At 46.4% G+C, this 20,425-nt stretch overlaps 1 protein-coding gene across 1 annotated transcript in view; it reads left to right on the forward strand.

The window, feature by feature from the left end:
* POU2F3 (POU class 2 homeobox 3) overlaps positions 1-19,021 on the forward strand; it is a 55,603-nt gene extending 36,582 nt beyond the window's left edge. Inside the window, exons 3-12 of the mRNA XM_044439587.1 lie at positions 2,474-2,578; positions 3,942-4,044; positions 8,828-8,910; positions 9,361-9,543; positions 10,624-10,765; positions 13,049-13,185; positions 13,982-14,143; positions 17,155-17,221; positions 17,641-17,773; positions 18,805-19,021. Of these exons, the coding sequence (XP_044295522.1) occupies positions 2,474-2,578; positions 3,942-4,044; positions 8,828-8,910; positions 9,361-9,543; positions 10,624-10,765; positions 13,049-13,185; positions 13,982-14,143; positions 17,155-17,221; positions 17,641-17,773; positions 18,805-18,844 (1,155 nt within the window). The 3' untranslated portion in view covers positions 18,845-19,021. The remainder of the gene's footprint in view (positions 1-2,473; positions 2,579-3,941; positions 4,045-8,827; positions 8,911-9,360; positions 9,544-10,623; positions 10,766-13,048; positions 13,186-13,981; positions 14,144-17,154; positions 17,222-17,640; positions 17,774-18,804) is intronic.
* The last annotated feature ends 1,404 nt before the right edge of the window (positions 19,022-20,425 follow it).

A 20,425-nucleotide genomic window follows, 5' to 3' on the forward strand; every position in this document is an offset into this window, starting at 1 on the left:
AAGATGGATGCATGTCTAAACTGACACAAGAGAAAGTGTGAGTCTTTCTCACACTTTCTGCTGGCTGTGCTTACATGAACTGAATTGCCTAGGTGACGTGTGTGTGTACGCACACATCTTTTCCTTGCATGCCAAGGCTAGATGGATGTCTGAACGATTAACAAATCATACTGTGCAGATCTGACATGGTCAAAATATTCTTCAGCTGCCTGGTCAATCGCAACCAGCATGGCCAATGGTCAGGAGCCCTTAAAGCAAGAGCAAAGATACTCTCCCTGATTGATTAATTATGCCATAAAATCATTTGATGATCAATAGAAACAGGCAAGTGGAAAGAATATACCACTACAGGAAAATATAGATTTATTTTATAACCAGATGTTTTGTTCACATAAGATTGGGGACTATAATAGCAAGAACTGTTCTCTAAAATAGCAAGGTTTAGTCTCTTTTCAGATTTATTAAGCTCATCAGTGCAGAATAGGCCAAAGATTGCTTTAATCCTTTTTTTCCCTTTCCTGCCTCACTGTTTTGCATTGTCTATATAGAACAGTGAAGAAGGAAGTGTCAAAACAGAATATATCTGAGAGCAGAGGGGAGGTTTTTAGGTGCGACTCTCTGTGTTTCCAAACCAAAAAACTGAATCAAATAACTCAAACTGGGCTCCATTCTGGAATTTTGACCCATCTAAAGAAATAATGCACAGCACCACTTTAAAGTATCAAGACACTAACAACAGTATTGGCTAATTCTCATGTATACATCAGGGATTTAATCTGAAAGTAGAAAGTAAAGTTTGTGGTTTTAAATCTTGATTAATTAACCAAGCAAGCAAGCAACCATCTTTTGGTTAATGTTTTTCAGGCTATTTTTCAGGCAAATGCAAACAAACAACAACAATAAATATATCTCGTTTAATTAGTTTTATGGGATTAAGCAAATTTAACTATGGCAGTTTATAAACCTACCATATTCAGAGTCAGTTTATTTTTGCAAAGCTTGAGAGGGGCAAACAACCAGAATGTCATGCTTTCCTTGTGAATATTTGCTGGCTGTTGTTTGAAACAAACATTGGATTGGAATCTAATCATTAGGTGGATGTTTGCTTTTTATATACTAGGTCTTTTTTTCTGTCTACTAAAATCATGTTGTTTGCTTGTATTATATTAGGAAATCTTACTTTCAAAAGATAAGCCCCAGTCTGAATAAATGGGGAGAATGTATGAACATAAGAGTTTTGCATTGTTAAACCAAAGGTGTTTCCAGTGCAGATGCCCTTCAGAAGTCTGGGTGCAATATCTCCAAGAAGGACCATCTTGATATAGAGCTGGCAGCAGAACCGTTTTGGTGCTTTTGGAAGTTCTTCCAGGCCAACATAAATATTACAGCCCCTTTCTCTGCCCTTAAGGGTTAGTGGAGCTGAAAAGTTATTCAGGTAGTTCTCCTAGTTCTTCATCTGTGAGTTAGACCAGGCTATGAAGCTTCTTTTCTTGCCCCTTTGCTTGGGCACTGTCCTACCAGTTGATAAAGTCCACAGCTAGAAATACAGTGGGAACCAGAGAGAACCAGAGTGGCAGAGTAGTTGGCGTGCTGGACTGGGATAAGTAGATCTGAGTTCTAGTCCCCATTCAGTGTTGAAACTCAGTGGGTGACTCTGGGCCAGTCATGGACTCTCAGCCCAACTTAACACCCACAGTTCTTGTGAGGATTAAATAGAGAGGTGATGGAGGAGGATTATGTAAGCCATCCTGGGCTTCTTGTAAAAGCAAACAGGTGGATCGGAATATAATAAATATTTACATGCATGCATAGTCATTCAGACTGGAGAGCTGTCCTAGCCATGAGTTACAGTACCATTCTCACCTCAGATATGGACCTCTTACCTACCAAGCAGATGGAATGCTGTCTGCGATATCCACAAATATAATTGCTACAGGTACGGAAGGAAGGAAGGAAGGAAGGAAGGAAGGAAGGAAGGAAGGAAGGAAGGATTTTAAGCAAGGTGCCTGATATCTGTTCAGGGGTGGCGTGGTGGACAGGGGAAGCAGGCCTCGTGAAACATTTCTCAGCTCCATCTGTAAACAGTGTGTCGGTACAATGTCCAAATGTATCTTTCTACAGTCAGTGCTCTGTGCAAATGCCACTGGTCACTCAGTAGCCCTGGCACAATTCCTCTTCTCCACATATGTCCACCAGAATTTCCCTCTATGGCCAGATGTTCCAGCAAGGCAGATTAGCGGAGTCCAATTCCACAGCCAGTCTACAGAAGCCATCATGTGGCCTTCCTTCCCTGACCTGGTGCCCTCCAGACATGCTGGACCACAGCTCCTGTCATCCCAGGCCAGTGGGGTTGGCAAGCCAGCTTTCCATCCCCAAACGGACTCCCCAGCCTCCAGCCTTCCCTCGTCAGTTCCTTGCTTTTGACATTGGTTGGCTTTGCGTAACGTGGTGCTTCCTTTGCTCTCCTCCACAGATTAAAACAGAAGACCTCAGTGACTCCTTGCCGACAGACATCCCTTCGAGACTGAGCCATCTATCACAAGGGCCACCCATGATGCCCGGGGGGCAAATTACTGGGGTGAGAAGTCCAGGCTCTTCTTGCAGGCAGATGCTGGATTAAAGCCATGGCAGCCCAAGAGCAGAAGTCCCTTAAGGGCACAATGGGTCTCAACAGGTGTCTTTCCCAGCCCTGCCTGGTGTAGTGGAGATCGCCCCAAGGGTCTTTGGTCTGCCACACATGTGCTTCACTTCTCTGAACCTTCCCTTCTGAGAATGCTCCCCCAGATTAAGAAAGCACTCCCTGCATACCTACAGCTAGCATGTAAGGGAGAAAGGTTTAGCCAAGGTAGCTCCCTGATGAACTACATTTCTACATCTAGGATTTGTTTTCTCTGGAGTGACTTCAGATGACCCTTTCAGAAAGCAGGAATGCGTCACCAAAGCAGAGAAGACAAAACAGAAGACCAATTTACATACATATTTGCATATGTCTATTTCTGCGCAGGTCTCCAAATGCAGGCATAATGGCTATGAAGCAAACAGAAATGTTGTATTTCTTTCTGGGTTGCTTATTTATTTACGTTACTCCAATTCTGCTTGATATCCTAAAATCTCTAAGCAGCTTACATCAAAAATACATATAATTCAATGCAAAGAACAATGCAAAGTGAAATAGAATAATATATGCATGGATACCTAAATAATAAAGAGCAGAACAGATCAGTGCCATGGTTGATTACAAGTTAAGGACAGCAGGTAGGTTCTTCCAATGTGGCCAAATCAACTGTGTGCTTTGCTCGCCTCTCAAGGCCCTTTTCCACGTACATAAGAACCCTGCCAGGACACACCAAGGAGCTTATCCAGTTCAGGAATTTCTCTAGTCCCAGGTTAAAGCCATCCAAATTCATGTCCATCACTAGATTCCATAGTTTAATGATGCACTTTTGTTCTTCCTTCTGTGGGTTCTGTTCAAGGATAGGCTGGACATGCACATGGTGGGCATGTCGTGAGCGGAGCCGGCTGGAGCCGGGGGTCAGACTAGATGGCCCAGGAGACCCCTTCTGACTCGCTCCGTTTGTATGTTTCTATGTTATTTATCCTTCAGCCAGACTTGGACTGGGCAGCCCTTAAAATAGAGGAAAACCTCAAATGGAGGGCTGTGTTCTTTCAAACAGGGCATGCAATCTCTCCATCTGGAGAGATATTCAAACATCCAACTCCCCTCCCACTGTCTGAAGTGGTTTGAGCCAGCAGTCAGTGGTGTGTTTTGCCTCTGAGTGTAAGACTGTCCAGCTTCAGGTGATGCGTGTATCATTTTGGGAAAGAGAAGAACTGAGCATCTGGGAGGGGGGTGTCCCCCAAGCTGGGCAGGCCATGGAGCAAGTGCATAACTGTTTGAAGGTTCTCCATCATATTGGATTCTTGTGCTGCTTCTTCTTCAGGATATGAGTTCTCTTCACACGCTGCAACAACTTGTACAAGTTCCCGGTCACATGCAGTCTGTCCCCCTCTTCCTCCTTTCTCAGGGCCCGGGAGGGCAGCAAGGTATGTGCCATTCTTACCTGTTCCTCTGTACTGATGGCCTGGCTGTGAAGACAAAAGCGAAAGCAAGCACGTTTGGGGTTGTTTTATTATTAATATTATTATTATTATTATTATTATTATTATTATTATTATTATTAGAACATTTCTATGCCGCCCCTTGCCGAAGCCTCGGGGCGGCTTACAAACACAATAAAATACAATAAAATCCAAAAATAACTATATAAAATTAAAATTAACAATATAAAATAAATAAAAATATAAAATATAAAAGTTTTGACCATTCCCATTCAATTTGATAGAAAAGAAGCGGCTTCCAAAACATAATTCAGAGTATGGCCCCACCCCACCCCCACCCCGTTGAAGCTAAGCAGGTCTGGGCTGGGCTGAGCTTGGAGGGGAGACCCCCCAGGAGTCGCATGTAATGGCCTTGAGAGAAAGCAGAGATAGAAATATAATAAATATATGCACAATCCGAAGCAGAACATTTTGGAGAATCAGTTTTGGGTTCTTGTGCTTTTGAGATAGTTGCGGAGTTGGCATGAGTGCCTGCTTTTCCATTTGGCATAATTTCTCCAGCGGACTTCTTGGCTTAGACGTCAAGAGGAGATTCTTCCACTATCAGTTTCCCAGTTCATGGAGGCCAGGCAGCAGCTTTGGCCACCTTGCAGTCTGGAAAGCACAAAAGTCGCACCCAAGGAAATTCTAAATCAGTTATGAAATGCACTGTCCATTTTCTCTGAGAAGCCTGGAAATGGTTCACTTCCCTCCCTCCCTTAGTCCCCAGACATAAAAAGCCCCTTGCAGAAGTTGTTCTACCTTTTTATTTTTTGGGAGGGTGGCCACCTTCTTCCTTTCCCTCCTAGTAATGCTCCAGAACAATGTTAGGTAGGGGACATTGTGGAGGATGGCAAAATAAAATAATAATTGAAAATAATAAATGGGTTAATAACAAAAGGAAGGGACCAATTTGCCATTTGCAGTGGCAGCACAAAACACCACCACCCTGCATTTTTAGGAGAAAAAGGAAAAGCAGATACTCAGCAGCCTCTGCCAATGGGATGGTGCATTTTGAGAGGCCTCAGACAGATCGGATATAAACATGCATGGCGTGGGGATCTGCTGAAAGCTGGCAAAGTCCATTCTGACTGACAGCAGCTCTCCAAGTCCTGAGGCAGAAACCTTGCTTTTGCACGGTATTTCACATGAATTTGGGGCTGCGAGTCATTCCGGGCGCAGCTCCTGGAGCCACAGAGTCATCCTTTCCGGGAGCTGCCTGTCAATCTTTTCCTTTCAGAATAAACTGTATTGACTTTCATCTATTCATATGCCCGCGCTCTCCACGAGCATCATCCGTCAGCCACCCTGCAGTGAGGAGGCCAAGTCATTCGGCTAATTTTGGTCTGCCTCATTTAGATCCTATCTCGTAGAGCACTGTAAAGATATTAAACGCGCCGTCTCAGTCTTCTGCAAGACCCGCTTGCCTCCTGCACGCTTAATTACATTTGCATGCGTGCCCCTAATTTGCAAGGTGCCTTGCAGATGAAGTGGTAGCCAGCCCTGGCCCTGGGGCTTCGACTGCTCGGTGTTCTCTCTCTGCCTCCCGAGACATGACATAAGGAGGGAAGTCGCCAGGGCGCTGCGCAACCGGGATTATGCGGCTGAGGAGCAGGGTCTGGAAGCAGCGAGAGCGATACTGCGCTGCGATTGTTGTGGTGACTCAGTCCACCACAACTGAAGCGGGACACTCCTTCACTGCCGTCTGCACTGTCAGCACTGTCTGAACCCCAGGAACTTTCAGCTCAGCCAGCCACTCCCTCCCCGCCCCTCCCCAGGACTCCCTTGCCGCTGAACCAGCCGCCCGCTGCGCTGCCGTTGGCTCCTTCTGCTCCTTCGGCTTGCTTCTGGCCCCCCGGAGGAGGCTAACCTGGCTTCCCTTCCCCATCCGGAAGCCTCACTTGGCCCAGAGTAGAATTGCAGCGGGGATATCCGAGCCTCGGAGGGGCTTGGAAATGCCTTGCTTGCACGCATGCACACCCAGTGCCGCTTGTGCTGGTGCTGGGTTTTCCTTTGGTTTTGTTGAGTTCAGCAACAACATTTGTTGCTGGCATATAAAGGCTGGAACAACTCGGGACCAAGTTACCCAGAGGGTGGCTTGCCCAGCACAGACCTGCTAAATAATCTCTACAGATATCGGAGGAGGGCCTGTGACCAGTTCCACAACGTGCGGCTTGCCAGCCGGCAGCAGCCTGGAACAGGGCTTTCCCGGGGCTGGCACCCACTTGGCTGAAAGCCTTCTCCCTTGACATGCCAGAGGTGCCGACTGCGGCACGCCTGAGCCACCAGTGAGAGACCAGCTTTTCCACTCAGGCCTTCACTGGCTTATTTAATTAATTAATTAATTAATTAAGAGTTTCTTTATTTAGAGTTTTTGTATGCCGTCCCCTTGCTATATAGCCTTGGGATGGCTCACACAAATAAATATAATACAAATACAAATACAATTAAAACCCGGAAACACCCTGGCTGCACAATTAAAACCTATAAATATTATACATTGTTAAAATATTGTTTGCATAAAAAGGTTATTGCACTGCCCAGGTTCTTGATATGTTTTATTTGTGAATGTTTTGATTCCCAAATGTTCTTTTGATTTTAAAGGCTATATGTATCAGATGTATGCAGTGACAGGAAAAAGTCACAAGTGTTCTTAACCAAGGAGTTGATGTATTTCCTTCTTTTAAATAAGCACTTTTAAAGTTTTGTATTTTAATTTTTATGTTGCAAATGACTCTGGGTGATTTTTTTTTTTTTTGCTCTAATCACTTGGTATAGAAAATGAATGATTGAATAAATCAAACAACCAGCAAGGATCCTTTACCACATGAGAAGCTAAAATCTGGCCAAGATGTTAGTTCAGACACCTGGAAGCAGAACACCAAACAGAATAGCTGGGATCCAGCAGAAAACCTGTATACAACTTTGCTCTTTCCCAGAAACGCACATTTTAATTTTTTATTTTGTATTGTCATTGTGTCATGAATTCCCACGCAGATGCTGGCTTGTCAGCAGAGTATAAGGACGGCTATCAGGAGTATGGTTTATGTTTACAAACTTGTCATGTTTGCAATCCTAGCAGTTTCTACTTTCAGGAATATTTGCTATTCCCTCCATTTGTATTTTTGTATATTAAATATGTGGTGTTGCTGTTTTAAATCTGTACTTCAACATGCACATATTCCAAAAATTCTTATTTTCATGCTGGGAGGCTAAAGCACACTTTTGGAAAACTTGCACAGAAATGTATGTTTTCCACATTCAAATGAGCCAAAACCCAGGCTGAAAATGAGTGGAAGGTGCTTCCAAGAACAGTTGATGAAATACAGCGGTGCAAGAGCAGGAGGGATGGCTGAGGCAGTATTCATTTTGTTGGTTTGTGTGTCTGCCATGCAAATCGCGAAGCTGGGAAAAGCCTGGCGCACGCCCCAGATGAAAATCTGCTGCCACATCTTACTTTTCTTTTTCATGACCTGCCCGTCTTTGCCCTGTGCGGCAGGTCCCTGTGCTAAGATGCTATTCTTTCTGGTGGAAGTGGCTAAGTCCCAATTTGGAAACACATAATGAAGACCGGGGATGGCAGCCAATTTGTCTGTTTGGTGACATGTCATCAATCCAATCTGCATATATTTTTCTGCTGTTGTTGCACCATTCAGCTCTGGAAGTGTGAAAGTTTCGCTGAGTGGCCTTAGGCAAGGCTGCATTTCACAGCCTCAGCTGCCTGTCTGCAAGGCAGGGATGCTGCAGCTGAACCGAATTACCTTTCAGGACTGGTGCAAGGGTTACGGCAATAAGGAGAGCCAAGCGCTTTGGATGCTCCTAGTGCATGCTCCTAGTCTGGGGGTGATGCACGGTGGACATGGAGGCTTATGCCTGAGGGGCACACGGGAATGTGCCAGAATGCTGCAGCAGTTTGAGATGCTTCCCCACACAAGGCAAATATCGTTCATTCCATCACTCCTGGAAGCTGGTGGGGCCTTTCCTGCATGTCAGCAGCTTCCAGGGCTGACGTGTTTTGCAGCCGCTCGCTGGGTGTTTTTTAGAGCAAGGATAATGAGGTGGGAAATCATAAAGGTGCAGCAAACTGGAATAAAGGTTCGTGTAAATTGGCAATCACACTATAACTCAGCATGACTTTGCGGTTGTATAATGCAGCCCATAGGAAGGTGGAGAAAGCCAAACCTCAGGATGGGAGGATCGTAAATAAATTTCCTTCCCCTGCAAAGAGAACAGCATGTGCTGCCTCTGTGAAGTGTTAGGTTAAACTCCTCGTGCAGAGAAGGTCTGGATGTTTTTATCTGTTAGCCATTAGTATTCTAATAGCAGTGGGTACTTTGCTTCACACATTCACTACATTAGCCGTGGAAGGAGAAGAAAAGTGGATTCACATATACATGTTGTCTATCACTGACTGTGGATGAGTAATGTTCGTGTATCCTGGAGGGTCTGAGACACTGTATTTTGAGGAGAAGGCAGAAGAAAGGAAGGTCTCCCTGCTTAATTAGAGGCAGATTCTTCACTGGACGGATGGATGGATGGATGGATGGATGTCCCCCAAAATGGGAGACTGGTTGTTTTCACTGGTCCAGCTTCTGCTGAGTTTGCTGAATGGAAACCTTTGATTCCTCAGAACTTTGGTGCCTCCTTCCTCAGGGTGCTCCTCCTATTTTGTGAAATGAAGATCCCCCAGTAGAGGTACCATCTCTGACCCAATCTCTCTCTCTCCCAGCTCTTCAGTCAAACCTCCTCTCCTTTCCTCAGCAACAGAGTGGGATCCTTCTTCCACAGCATGGACACAGCTTAGCATCTCAGGTACCTCGTCTTGGCTGTCTCACACCAGCTGTCAAATGACTGCATGTCCTTAGCAGCACTGGAGCTTGTTCTCATTTGCCTGTCACGCTGCTGTAGCCCAGCAATCCCACAGTGGCATCAGATATTAAACCCCACTGCCATCAGCTACACGATCCGTTGCTGCCAAAGAGTAAATCCCGCTGCATGCCAGCTATCAAATCCTGGGAAACATCACAGAAACCAAACATAGACTCCCAAAACCCCAAGTCCAAATATTCAGTGATTATTTGAGATTTTGAGGGAAATACTCAGCAGATAATGTACTGGCACAACATTTGTGCAATGGCTTTTTTAAATGTCCATTTAAATACCCTTGGTTTAAAGATCCATATTAAGAGCAGAAGGAGGCATTGCCATGCCTTTGCAGGCTCTGCATCATCACGATCCCTTCATGGCTTGTGTTTTTCGCAGGCGGTGGGGCGTCCCGGGCACCCAGGGTCATCGCTGGAACCCCACCTGGAGGTCCCTCAACATTTACAAGTTGCCAAACACTTGCCCTCCTCAGTGGTGGCAGATGAAGCGAACGACCTCGAGGAGCTAGAAAAATTTGCCAAGACTTTCAAGCAGAGGCGGATCAAGCTTGGATTCACCCAGGTGAGGACAGTCTCTTCCAAGCTGCTGTTTGGAAGGTCACCTCGCCCACAGGAAAGACCTTTCTCTACCAGGTCCACTGCAATGTCTCTCTGAATGACATAAAAAATGGGATCTTGGACATTCAGCCAGATGTGCAGGAGGCTGGAGCATCTCTCCTCCTTCACGAGGAGCAAGCATAGTTTCTCCCATCCATGAACACCCTTCTCCAGGACTGCTTCTTGGGGGAAGGAAGGACGGAATTTGGGTATGGCATCATTGGGCACTACCAAGACCCATAGCCAGTGTCAAGCCTTGGAAATCCCTGGCCTTCCTGCTCTCCTTTCCACCTAGATCATCTGCTCTCCCCAGGTCCAAGGAGAGTGTGGACCAGGGACAGCTTCCTCCATCTCCCTGCGCTCTGGTTCATGTTCTGTTCCACTTCCAATGGAAGGGGCAAAGAAATGAGCTGGCGTGTCAGTGGCAGAGGGGAAATACTCATTTATGGAGGGGATATATTATTGATCAGTGGCCCCAAAAGCTCTTGAAACAGAGGAAAAATGACAGGGAGAGAGGAAGAAAAGACACCTAGAAGGGAAGGACAGAGAACAAGAAACAGAGGCACTTTGTAAACTCTGGGTGATCATATTGGCATATTGTATAATTAGTATACGGTGCTTCGATAAAATCGGAAAGGAAAGGGATTCATCTTCATTTTCTAGGAAACACCTTGGGAAGCACCACATGTTCAAGGGCAGCTGCACAAACAATTCCTACTGTTTTCAGGGGTGGTTGACACCACACACACACACCTGCCACTGCAGGAAATGTGTTCAGCTGCACAAAAGGGAGGAAATTTTCCCTCTTCTTTTTGTGGGTCCCACAAGCCATGCAAGTCCCCAAACAACAAGCAACAAGTGAGAAGTCAGAGCGAAGCACCTTGGAGGCAGAGCTGAGGTTCCTCTGGGTCAGAAAAGATGGCAGTGGAAAGAGAACACCATTGCCCTTTTCCCAGTGAATCTGAGGGTGGTGGAACTAGACACCGAGTGGGAAACCAGTGCTTCAAGCTCCTTTGCTGTTTCTCGACCCTCCTCCCACCTGTAGGGTGACGTGGGCCTAGCCATGGGAAAACTCTATGGAAATGACTTCAGCCAGACCACCATCTCTCGCTTTGAGGCCCTCAATCTGAGCTTCAAGAACATGTGTAAGCTAAAGCCTCTGCTGGAGAAGTGGCTAAGCGATGCAGGTAGGACCAATGGCGATGTGTATTTTCCCTCTGGACCACTCCATGTTTCTCCATTTCCGTGTTTGGTTCATGCATTTCCAGAAAAGCATTGCCTTCAACTTCTTTCCAGATGTTTTCTGGCATGTTTTCAAAGTTCTAAATTGATTGGGATCTGATCGTCTTTTGTTTTCCCATTAGCCAAAAGTATTTCGGGTGAAACATTAGATTAAAAAAATAAACGAAAAAGTATTGCAGCCAGGCTACGATCCTATACCTGGGAGTAAGTCTTGTTGAACCAAGTGGGACTGACTTCTGAGTAAACATGGATAGAATTGCACATCTGTGCGGCCAGATGCTGTATTCAAATATATTCAAGGCTTTGTAGTTGTTACATGCCATCAAGCCATCTTTGATTTGTGGCAATCCTATGAATAAATGCCCTCGGAAAGTCCTGTCCTTGCTCAGCTCTTGTAAACCCAAGACTGTGGCTTCCTTTGTGGAATCCCTTCATCTCACTGCCAACCTGCCTCTTCTCCTGCCTCCAGCTTTTCCTCGCATTCTCGTCTTCTCCAGTGAGTTTTGCCTTCTCATGATGTGTCTGAAGTATAGCAGCCTCAGTTTCTATCATTCTTGCTTCCAGGAGAAGTTCTGACTTGGTTTGACCCAGGACCCACTTGTCTGTCTTTCTGTTAGTCCAGGGTATTCCCAAAAGCAGTGCTTTTGATAAAAAATATAATTTGTCCCTTACGTTAAGGATGGGCCACCTGTGGTCCTCCAGATGTTTGAGCCTCCAACAGCTATCAGCCCTCACCAATGGCCACATCATTTAAGACTGATGGGAGGTGGACACCGAAACATCAGGTCCACCCCTGCCTTGCACTGTTTGAAAGTTTCAGGGGGGAAATGAAAGCACTGAAACCGATCAAATGCACCTGTAGCAAGGTTAAGTGTGTATAGGCAGACAGGAATACACAGATGTTGCTCTATTCTTACGCAATTTGGGATTTTCGGCAGTTCCTATTTCTTCCAGGGCTTGGTTTGGTTTTGTAGATTTTACCTAACTTTATTGGCTTTGCAGTTTCAACATGTTCTTGGGCTGGAGACTTATAGGACAAGGGAGGGAACTAAATCTTACATCTCCTGAGATTTTCAGGCTTCAGCAGGTATATAAACTGATGCTGCAGTTTTGCTGAAAGAGATGGGAAGGCTCGTGGATTGTACCACTGCGTTGGTCCACACGAGGGCGATAGAGTGAAATGTATTCTCCAAACAGGGAGGATAAATGAATACATTTTCCAGAATTAACCTGGGAAAACAATGCCTATTTGGAAGCACACCAGAGGTTTTCATCTGGCTGGCTGTTAAATAGAACAAAGACAGAAGGTGGACAAAATGAAAACGAAGTTGTTGCGAGACACAATAAAAGCTTCCTTGAAGTTCTCTTATGATGGATAAAAGAGTTACACGTACATCCCAGCCTTTAAGTATTTCCCAATGAGGTCTGATTGTACATTTGCCCTGCCTCACCCGCAGAAATTTACAGGACAACTGGACCATACCACCTTGAATGTATAGCCCTCTTGTGTTTACCCGTCAGTGCCACTGTCTTTTGCTTTGGTTTGCATTCTTTTGCATTCTGTTGCCAGAAAAAAAGTCATTAAAAAAGAGAATACTTTGCTTTTTGGTAGTTCTAGGGGCTTTTCCATGGAAGCACTACTAGGTATTTAGATCTCAGATCATTGTGGTGAGAGATATAAAGACAAAGATGTGTTGCCACAAACCTGGCCATCAACATGGACGAGGGGATTCTCCAACTCGTGACAGGTGAACCTTGTCAAAGCCTGCTTGGCATGATAACCTCACATTATCTGCAGCTTCAGCAGCAGGATTCTTCTCACTGCCAGATGCTGGGCAACCTCGGGGAGGAGGCTGGAGTGCTCCCATCCCGCCACGAATGTCCCACTTGGGCGTCCGTAGGTCTTTTGACCAATCCAGCACACACGTAGGAGTGCTTTATGATGTAAGCCTATCCATGGCTGCTGGTCCTCATGACTATGTGCTACTTACAATATCAGCAGTACAACCATGCTGAGAAACATGGGCGGAGAGCTCTCTTGCATTCATGTTCTACTTGTGGGTCTTCCGTGTGCAGCTGGTTGACCACTGTGTGAACCAAATGTTGGATTAGATGGACCTTCAGCTAGCCAGCCCAGCAGGGCTTTTCTGTTGTTTGGATTTCGTTCCCCTCACCCAAACTACCATGTAATTTTTGAATGTGTCTCTTGCCTGTCTCCTCCCATGCAGAATCTTCCCCTTTGGACTCTGCGGTCAGTGCGCCCAGTTCCTACCCATCCATGAATGAGATGTTTGGACGCAAGAGAAAGAAGCGCACCAGCATCGAGACCAACATCCGCTCCACGTTGGAGAAACGGTTCCAGGATGTAAGAGGAGCATCCCATTGCGCATCAGAAGTGGGGGAGGGCTGGTGGTGATGTCACAAGGCCATGCTCCAATGAGCTGCCAAAGGCTCGACTGGAAGGGTGACAGAGGATGGGCAAACAGTCCTGGAAGCTTGAATGGGAAAAGCAGCAGAGCGAATCCTTGCAAGATTCTGGAGTCTGCCAGCCAAGCACAGCCAGAGTCTGACTCACTGCTCACGGCAAAGCCCCGAGCTGCATTTCTGGCCTGATCAGCCCCAGGATAACCAGGGTGGCTGTTGGGGGAGAAAGCTGGAGCTGTGCTGAGACCGAGGAGAGACAACTCAGTGTCTTCCTTCCTCCATTCTGCAATCTCACGTGGCTCACTCCAGGGCACTCCATGACATGACAACAGGAGGCTCCTAGCTCAAGATGAGTCCTTTTTCCTCAGCTGCGTCCTGAGTTGTCCTGTCCAGCATTGTTTGCTTCAGAAGGGCTAGTTCAGCACAGTTATTATATTTTGGCATCTGATTGATGGACATCAACCTAGGTTGGGTCATCCCAGGTCCACCACCAACACTACCTGTTTCCTCCATAGCTGCTGTTGTGAAAAGGGAAAGAGAGAACCCATCTCTGTTTCATGGGTGTGCTCCGGGGAATGAGAGAGATGCGTGCATTGCACTTAAATTGGGCCCTACTGGTACAGGAGGGAGCTGAAGGGCAGGTCCTTGGTGGCAGACTCCCATGCGGTGCTCGCCCTGCCTCTGAGCAAGCTGTGCCATTGGATCCGCCTCGCTCATGTTGGCCTTTGTCTCCACAGAACCCCAAGCCCAGCTCGGAGGAGATCTCCATGATCGCTGAACAGCTGTCCATGGAGAAGGAAGTGGTCCGCGTTTGGTTCTGCAACCGACGCCAGAAAGAGAAGCGCATCAGCTGCCCGATGCCCTCGCCCATGAAATCCCCCCTCTACAACTCCCGACTGGTGAGGGCTGCACTTCCGAATGGGACAGACTCCTGTCTCTTCCTTCTCTGTGGGGCTGATGAGATTAATGATGGCAGAGCATAGCTCGGATCCTTGCCGGTCCGCTCTCCGAGATCCCCAGTGGCACGTGATGGGAAGCCAGCCACAAGAAGGGCCAGATGAGCATTTTGCATTTGGTCTTGTCTTCATGCGGACACATTGGGAAGTCAGTTCTGCCTGCTTCTTGCCTCAATGGGATGGTGGTGTGACCACACAGTAAATGTTGCCAGTTGTATAGGCTCAAACCTAAGCACCTGCGTGGCATTCTGGCTCACAGGGAGCTGAAAGGCCATGTCCCTTGATTCAAACCTTGCATGGTGGCTTTGGGAAACCATGACTTCTCTCACCCCAACCCCATCCCATGTGTAATATCAGGGAATCCTATGGACCGACCTTACGGGATCATTGTCAGGGTTATTCAGCTAGTGTGTCATGAGCCCGGAAATGTTTAAGTCCTTAGGCAATGGGACATTCTAATGACAATGATGTGTGAAAGGCAGGTATCCAACTGAAACTGTGCACGACGGAGGACCTCAACCAGGTGATACAACCCCTGGGGCCAGCAGCGAGGGCGCTGAGTCAGTGGCAGGGAGAGCACCGTTCCCTGACTCATCGGTCCTGAGTCAGTGAGGCAAGCGCCCTCCCATGACTCAGCATGTACCGCTTCCGGCAGGTTAATTCCTTCTCCCTTGGCATTGTCTCTGGATGCCGGGGAATCCCAGCTGAAGAAGCTGTCCCCCAGGGGTGCCCACAGCAGCAGCAGGTGAGCAAAAAGGACAGTTCTTGTTCAAGATTAGCGATGCTGTAGGTAATTAAACTGGTCTTCTGGATGCTGTAGAGTTTTATTTTTGCACTTTGTTCCCTTCCAGTTTAAACTTGGCATCTAGCTTTCAAGAAAGATATTCAACTCAACTACCAATATTCCAAATAAAAAGCAATACTTTTAAGCCCAGAATAACCCCAGATGTTCAGTGGTTAGTGTGATGGACTGGGACTGGGGAGGCCCAGGTTCTCATATCCAGTGAGCCATGAAGCTCACTAGGGGCAGGGGGCTTTGGGCTGGTTACTTGCTCTGAGTCTAATCTTCCTCACAGGGTTGTTGTAAGGGCAAAATGGGGTGATCGCTGACATTTTTATTAATGATTTAGATGAGGAAGTAAAAGGAACAATAATCAGACTTACAGCTGATACAAAACTGGGTGGAATAGCAAATGCCTGGGAGAACGAATGGAGATCCAGAGCAATTCTGATGAACTTGAACACTGGGCTGAAAGCAACTAAATGAGATTCAGTAGGGACAAATGCGAAGCGCTCCACCTAGGAAAAAGAAACCAAATGCATTGATCCAAGACCAATGTATCAGTTCAGGTAGACCACCCAGAGCTGTGCATGCTTACTCAGATATTTGTCCCACAAAATACAATTTGTTCTCCAATGCACGTGTACAGGATTGCGACCCGTGGCAATCTCACGCACCAACATACATATCAAGGTGTCAGTGGGGGTGTGGAATTAATTCAGCACCAGTAAAGCACCAGTCATTCCAGCTGGCTAGAGAAACTGTAGGACTAGACTCAATTAGAGAAAGGTTAGTTGATTTAACATGTGTTGATTAATCAATTGACGATGGATTAAATTGGTGCATATTTAGAGAGGGGGCAGCTCTAACTCACTGCCGTCTGATTGGATAGACTCATCCAGTTCTGAGGAAGAGGCAGAAAGTAGACTTCACAGTTCCAAGGTCACCTGGTGAAGAGTCTCAGACTGGCCCTGAAAACCAGCCTACCCTGGAAAAGGAAGGAGACATCTTGGAACTGTAGAAGGTGGTGGAGACCGGCAGGAGTGCCTTGTCCCCATAAGGAGATGCCAGGTGAAGCAAATGGACCAGTTAAGGAGTGGCCCTCATCCAAGTCTTCAAGAAGCAGGAGCTGCCCAGAGGATGGAGTCAGGACATTCCTGGGAAGGAGGAGATGTTTCAGCTTTGATTCAGCTCTTCTCATCAACAGATGCTATTCTCCCATCCCCAAGAGAGCACTAGTTTGATTTATACTTGCAAGCTGTAGAGCTGTAATAAAAGGGCTGTGCTTTGAAGGGTTTGTCCCAGTCTGCTGGAGAGGGAACGAGGCGGAGACAATAAGCTTGTGGCAATATGTTTGCATGTGAGCAAAAGGCATTGTTATGAAGTGTACTCCACTTGCTTTGGTTTTAGATGGACACGTGTCATCTTGGAAGGGGTGTACTCACCTGGCTGTGAGAGCCATGGCAGGGAACTCCCTCTTTTTATGCAATCTCAGACACACGCACATATCAAGTGACAGCCAGGTGCTTGCCTTTTTCCGTGTGTATAAGCCCTTGTGTTTAACGATCACCTGTCTGTTTAACTGGAGCATGTGCTTCATCAATCAAAAAGTGTTTTAATTGGTGAATCCAACTGAACGATCAAGTCACAGTCATATTCCTTAGATACGTGAAGGAAGCAGCTAACAACCAAGAGCTTTCCTTTATTTGAGTTAATGCACCCCAGACGCCAACTTCTCTCAGCCCAAGGGCTGAATTCATGCTTCGGAGAAGCTCTCACAGGTCTCACTCCAACAAGGGAGTGATCCAGTCCAAACTGGGGACAAAATATCAGCTTGTTTCTTACTGTAATTAATTTCAGCTTTTGGGAATGAGGAAATCCTGTGTGAAGGCAGGGAAACTATTGTGGGAGGGAAGGTGTACAGCCTTCTGAGGAACCCCAGGGCACTAGATTTGGCCTCCAAGCCTGAGTTCCAACACCCTGTTGTACAAACTTACTTGGGACTAAATAAGTCCCGGTGGATTCATCAGAACTTCTGCACATGTCTACATGAAGAAGTGTGCTAAACAGCCTTTCTAGTTGCATACTATTTCAATTATGTGATGTATAACCCAAGACTGAGCCTTTAACTGTTCCCCCAAATGATCCTTACCTTGTCTCTTCCCTCTTCCAGGTTTCTACCTCAGGATCTTTGGGTCCACTCTCTGTTACGCCTGTCCACAGCACTATGCACGGTGCAGGTACATCCACTGAGAGAGCTTTTCTCCAAGGGCAGGGGTGTCACCTTGGTGCCCCTGGGCACACCTGTTTAATCCCCCCATAGAAGTGCATGGGTGGCATTGATTTGCAGGGGAAAGAGTCCTGACGTTGCAGTTGGAGACTTCGCTTCCCCTAGGGCAACCCTGTTCCCCCACCACTTGGACGGTTGAGCTGCCGTCACCAGGAGTCGCCGGGGGAGTCTGTGTGCATCTCCCCTTCCCAGAAGAAGGTTGGCAAGAGGGGTGGGTGCCCAGAGCAAGGAGGCAGCCTGGCAAGCTGCAAGGGAAAGCACCAAGTCCAGGTGCCCTTGGCCAAGAACTGCAGGGCTGATGAAAGGGGAAGCCAAGGATTGATCCGAAACAGCCAGTCCAGCCTTCTGATGGTTTCCTCTGTTGCACAGTGACATCATCCTGTTCTCCGGGCAGCTCCAGCCGGCCCTCCTCCCCCAGCTCAGGAATCCATGCCAGCAGCCCCGGCATGTCCCAGAGCAACTCCAAAGCGGCCATCAGCTCTTCAAGTTTCAACTCTTCTGGGTAAGGCCGTTGGGGACATGAAGCCCCTGACCGTGATCACATTGAAGGAAGAACAGAGATGGGAGGCAGGCCAAGCAGTAGTATAACGCATCCTCCAACTGCCCACTGGAGTTGCTACCTCTTGGACCACACCTCTCATCATCCCCAGCCAGCAGTGCTATTGGCCACGTTGGCTGGGCAGGCTGGGAGTCGTAGTGCAATGTATCTGGGCCTGGGGAAGACTGTGATAAAGAAAAGGCCTGCCTGAGCATAACTAAAAAGCACTTTTTTTCCCATTCCTGGGAAATTCTCTTTCCCGGGAGTGGGAAAGACAGGCAATTGTACTGAGAATTTTCTCAATCACATAGCAGGGCAGTTAAAAATGCCCACTGGAAACTTCAGGGTGCCTTCACACTAGCCTGACCTTTAGAATGGCCATCTTTTGACCATTTTTTATGGTTTTTAGATAGCTTTGTTGCTGCATTCATTTGAGTACAGGTTGGCTTGGTTATTTTTACTTATTTCTTGCAAATTATTTTCAGCTGCTTTTATGCTGGAACTGTGTTTTCTGTTTCCTGTGCTTTTTTCAAACCTATTTTGTAGCAGTGATAATGTTTTAACCCAGCCTGTCTAATGTGGATTATCAAGGTATTGTTGAGACTTTTTAGGGTCACTGTGCCTTTCATTTAAAACTTCCTTTATGTGAGTTCGGGCAAAGGCCCCAGTTCCCATCCCCAGCACCTTCAGGCAGGGCTGGAAATAAAATCCTGGAGAGCTACTGCCAATCAGGGTCTGCAGTGCTGAGCAAGATGGACCAATGCCCTGATTCAATATAATGCAACTTCTTCAAAACAGAAACAGGGTGAGTCAGAAGGGGCCTCCTGGGCCACCTAGTCTGACCCCTGGCTCCAGCCGGCTCTGCTCATGACATGCCTACCTACCATGTGCATGTCCAGTTTTTAAGACTCCTCTGCTCCCGAGAATGTGTCCTCTAGCGAGAATAATCTAACATATATATTTTGTGTCTTTTTGATGTCATTCCATGTGCGCAGCTCGTGGTACCGATGGAACCAGCCCACCTACCTCCACTGAAGCTCCATTTCTAAAGGAGAAACCAAATCTGTCTTCCTCTGCTATGCCAGAGAAAGGAAGCCTTAATGTCCTGCAGCAGATTAACTTCTCGGGAAACAGCAGCTCGACCGAATGTTTGGCGTGATGCTGCAGGTGCCTTCCATGGGTCAGACCCTGACCTCACCTGATCCGCTCAAAACTGCCACAGGGACTAAGAGAAGAACTGCTAACGGGATCCCCCACCCATTTGAGGGACGTAGGGACCTGTGAATCCCTTGTGCCACTGCATCAATCCATTAACTTATCAATCTCAGGCATTTTTCCTCCTGGTGCCTTACGATGTTTATTCATAGCTTATGGCTGATGATCTTGAATCAGAAAGGGTTGCGATCTTCTCTCTTGTTCATAAATACTTTCCTTGGTAGGCAACTATGGAGATGCATCTGTTTGCAGATCTAAACACCCCAGTGCACCCTCAAGGCATCCCTAAACTGAGCCAAATTAGATGCAGTAAAAAAAAAAGATTTTAATCTGGCTGTCATTTTGACATCCTTTGGATGCCATTCCATAGCAAAGTGACTTATTGCCGGGGAGTGATTCACTTAACCTCCCAACTCAAAATAGCAAAGGGTGTAGCTGCTGCTGTTGTTTTGTCACTGGTTTTCTGTTTTTTTGTTTTGTTTTTTTTTGTTTTGGTGGCTTAGATTGATGTCTGTTTTGTTCCACAAAAGGAAAAGAAGAGCAGGAAGCCCATATTTAAAACCAAAACTCACAAGAGACGGTCAAAAGGACTCTCAGGTGCCTATAGAAGACATTTACTTTTGCCCAATGCCTTGCATGTTAAATCCAAGGAAATAGCTGAAAGTTGCTTACCTGAATATACAAAATAAAGAGAAGCCGCCTGAGATGAAGGAGAGTGTCTTTTCTGCAGCATGTTTGGCAACAGTGGATGTTCTCTATAGGCACTTGAGAGGCCTTCTGACTCTCTCTTGATGGTTTCTGTTCTGTTTCACATACACTTTAAGATAGGAACCTGCAGTTTCTAGGGAACAAAAATATCATAGACATTAGGAATGAAAGGAAGAAGGATGATGTAGGGCTCCATTTTTTGCATAGATGCTCATTTCACCTGATCTTGCTTCCAGGCACAAGTGTTCTATTATTTTTTCCTGAGCAGAAAAGCATCTTTTTTGAATGCCAAAAATGTGCACTTCTTGAAGTACAGGGAAAGATATTTTTCCCCCATTGGCTAAAGCATGAAAAGACAGGTTTATGGGACAAATATTGATTCCAAAAGTGCACACCTGTGCAGGTGCACTGTTTTGACCCCAACTGCACCTCAGACAACTGAAAACATTCCCACAAATTAAGTGTAGGTTTATGAACAGAGCATGTGAACAGAAATGAAATTATCAGAGATTCATTGCATATTTTAATTATATTTGTAAACCGCTCTGAGAGCTTTATGCTATTCAAACGGTATATAAATGCTTTAAATATATAAATGCTTTGACTAATTGTGTCCCAGGCCATGGAGACTTCAGCTCAGGTTGATTGTGTGCAGGAAAAAGTCTTTCTTTTTATGCATTTATTTGGGAGAAG

This window comes from Varanus komodoensis, unplaced genomic scaffold (assembly GCF_004798865.1).
Source record: "Varanus komodoensis strain SLA01 unplaced genomic scaffold, ASM479886v1 scaffold35, whole genome shotgun sequence".
In the NCBI taxonomy this organism is placed as follows: Eukaryota; Metazoa; Chordata; class Lepidosauria; order Squamata; family Varanidae; genus Varanus; species Varanus komodoensis.